At 43.3% G+C, this 2670-nt stretch overlaps 1 protein-coding gene across 1 annotated transcript; it reads left to right on the forward strand.

The window, feature by feature from the left end:
* Nucleotides 1–914: 914 nt before the first annotated feature.
* LOC116516080 (terminal nucleotidyltransferase 5C-like) lies at nt 915–2090 on the forward strand. The gene has a single exon (XM_032228458.1). The coding sequence runs from the start codon at nt 915–917 to the stop codon at nt 2088–2090; it is 1176 nt and encodes a 391-aa protein (XP_032084349.1).
* Nucleotides 2091–2670: the final 580 nt, after the last annotated feature.

Below are 2670 nucleotides of genomic sequence, written 5' to 3' on the forward strand. Positions count from 1 at the left end.
TTATCGAACGTTGGGAGGTGTGTAGCAGGAGACGGTCTCTCAGATAGTCAGATAGCATGACTAAACACTGAAGGCACCCGAACGCTGTTACCTTCCCACCAAAGATGGTCCCTATTATTCTACTTGCATTTTTTACCTTCTTTTGAACTGCTAGGTTAGCAGAAGCTGGGACAAATAACGAGAGCTCACTAGGGATTTGAACCTCCGAACTGCCAACCTTTCTGATCGACAAGCTCAGCGTCTTAGCCACTGAGCCACCGTGTCCCTGTTATAAAAATACATTCATAATAAAACATTAGATACAACACTTACTGATAGTCGTGGATGCTAAATAAGCAATCAATATAAATCATACTAGGATACTAAGTAAATGCTATCAATCATAAGACACAAGCAACAAAGTTATAGTCCTAAGAAGATAAGGAGATAGGGAATTAGGGAATTGTTTAGTTTTTGAATAGTTCATTCAAAATTCTGCACACATTCTGGGATAACATTTAGCAGTAGGACAGGAGTCTAAGGTGGCATCTTTGTCAATACTTTATACACAGAGTTTATCTCAAGCCAGGTTCAAAACAGTGTCCGTTGAAGGTTCTTGGTCCTGTAAAAAGCTATAGACCCATATAAATTTGCATTAAAACCTTTTATAAATGTTTTGAGGTTGAGAAGAATGGCCCGTATGCAAATCTTGAAAGCAAGCATGGAGACCATAGTCAATATCTCCTGGGCCAGTGGAATTACTGAAGTTATCATTTTTCCCCAGCTCCAGATCAATCAATTGATCAGTCAATCAATTCTAACTTGAGTTTTTATCATGCAACCACCCTGCCAAATGTATTAACTTTTAAGATGTTCCTGACTTCTTCCTCTCTCTTTTTTGTGCTTTTCTTCTTAGTTGACCACCTGATTTCAGGATGACTGAGGGTTTAGATCACAGATTCAGTTATCTCACCTGGGAACAGATTAAAATACTGGATCAAGTGCTGACTGAGGTGATCCCTATCCACGGAAGAGGGAATTTTCCAACTTTAGAGGTAAAGCCAAAAGACATCATTCATGTCGTCAAAGAGCAACTGATAAAGAAGCAGATCGTTGTCCATGACATTCGCTTGAACGGATCCACGGCGAGTCACATCCTGGTGAAGCAAAATGGCACCAGCTACAAAGACCTGGACATCATTTTTGGGGTGGAGCTTCCCAGCGCGCATGAATTCCAGGTCGTGAAGGAATCTGTCTTGAATTGCCTCTTGGATTTTCTACCGAAAGGTGTCAACAAGGAAAAAATCACAGCACAGACCATGAAGGAGGCGTATGTCCAGAAGATGGTGAAAGTGTCCACCGATCATGATCGCTGGAGCCTCATCTCCCTGTCCAACAACAGTGGCAAAAATGTGGAGCTCAAGTTCGTCAACTCCCTGCGGAGGCAGTTTGAGTTCAGTGTAGATTCCTTTCAGATCATCCTTGACACTGTTTTGGATGTCTACAGTGATGCGAATGGCAAACTTACCGAAGACGCAGAGCTGTCTGTCATTGCGGAGAGCATGTACGGAGATTTTGAGGAAGCTATGGACCACTTGAAATACAAGCTGATTGCTACCAGGAACCCGGAAGAGATCCGCGGAGGAGGTCTTTTGAAATACAGCAATCTCCTGGTCCGGGATTTTAAGCCAGCGGATGAAGTCGAGATCAAGTCATTGGAACGTTATATGTGTTCTCGGTTCTTCATTGACTTTCCAGATGTAGCTGAGCAACAGCGGAAGATTGAGTCTTACCTGCGCAATCACTTCATCGGGGAAGAGAAGAGCAAGTACGACTACCTGATGACCTTGCGCGGTGTTGTGAACGAGAGCACGGTCTGCCTTATGGGCCACGAACGAAGGCAAACGCTAAATATGATTACAATCCTGGCTCTCAAAGTACTGGGAGAGCAGAACATCATCCCCAATGTAGCCAACGTAACCTGCTACTATCAGCCTGCCCCTTATATCAGTGACAGGAACTTCAGCAATTACTATATCGCTCATGGACAACCGTCTATTATCTACCAGCCCTATTCCTTCCAGATACACATGCAAAGTGGCATGGTGTAGCCGATCACGAAAACCTCCTTGCCTTACATCAATCAACTCTTCCTTTGCCCTTGCTCCACCCAACAGTTCTCTTCAAAATAAAGTCCTCGTTAAAGCAAATTTCCCCACCACTTTTGATTAGCGGGACATCTTTTGGTGTGTGTACCCCACCTGTACATGTGCGTTGTTGCAAAGGTCCATCAAAGGTCCATCAATTGGTCCAGACCTTGAAATAACCTTCAGGCAGCTTGGGAAAGATTGACTTGTATATCAGGGGGATTGTGTTTTGACTAACTACACGTTGCATTACTCATCTAGTGCCGTAAAATGATGATCTCTTTGTGTTGTTTTTTTTCAAGTACCAATTTGTGTTCTTCTCTCTTTATTGCAGTAGTTGGCCAAGGCTAGAAAAGGGTAGCCAGCGATAAGGTATCACAAGGGACACAAGGGGATGGGAGATGATGATGCCATGCCTGAAGAAAAGTGCAACAGCTATGAGAGTTCACTATGAAAGCAGCTTTCTTCAAGTTGGTACCTTTCCAATGGTGTTTGGTTTACATTTCCCAGAATGTCAAACATTGCTGGTTGGGAATTTTGTGAA

This window comes from Thamnophis elegans, chromosome 12 (assembly GCF_009769535.1).
Source record: "Thamnophis elegans isolate rThaEle1 chromosome 12, rThaEle1.pri, whole genome shotgun sequence".
NCBI classification, from domain to species: domain Eukaryota; kingdom Metazoa; phylum Chordata; class Lepidosauria; order Squamata; family Colubridae; genus Thamnophis; species Thamnophis elegans.

What these genes read in the sequence shown, in the direction of transcription:
- LOC116516080 (XM_032228458.1), top strand. Translation starts at nt 915, where the DNA reads ATGACTGAGGGTTTAGATCACAGATTCAGTTATCTCACCTGGGAACAG.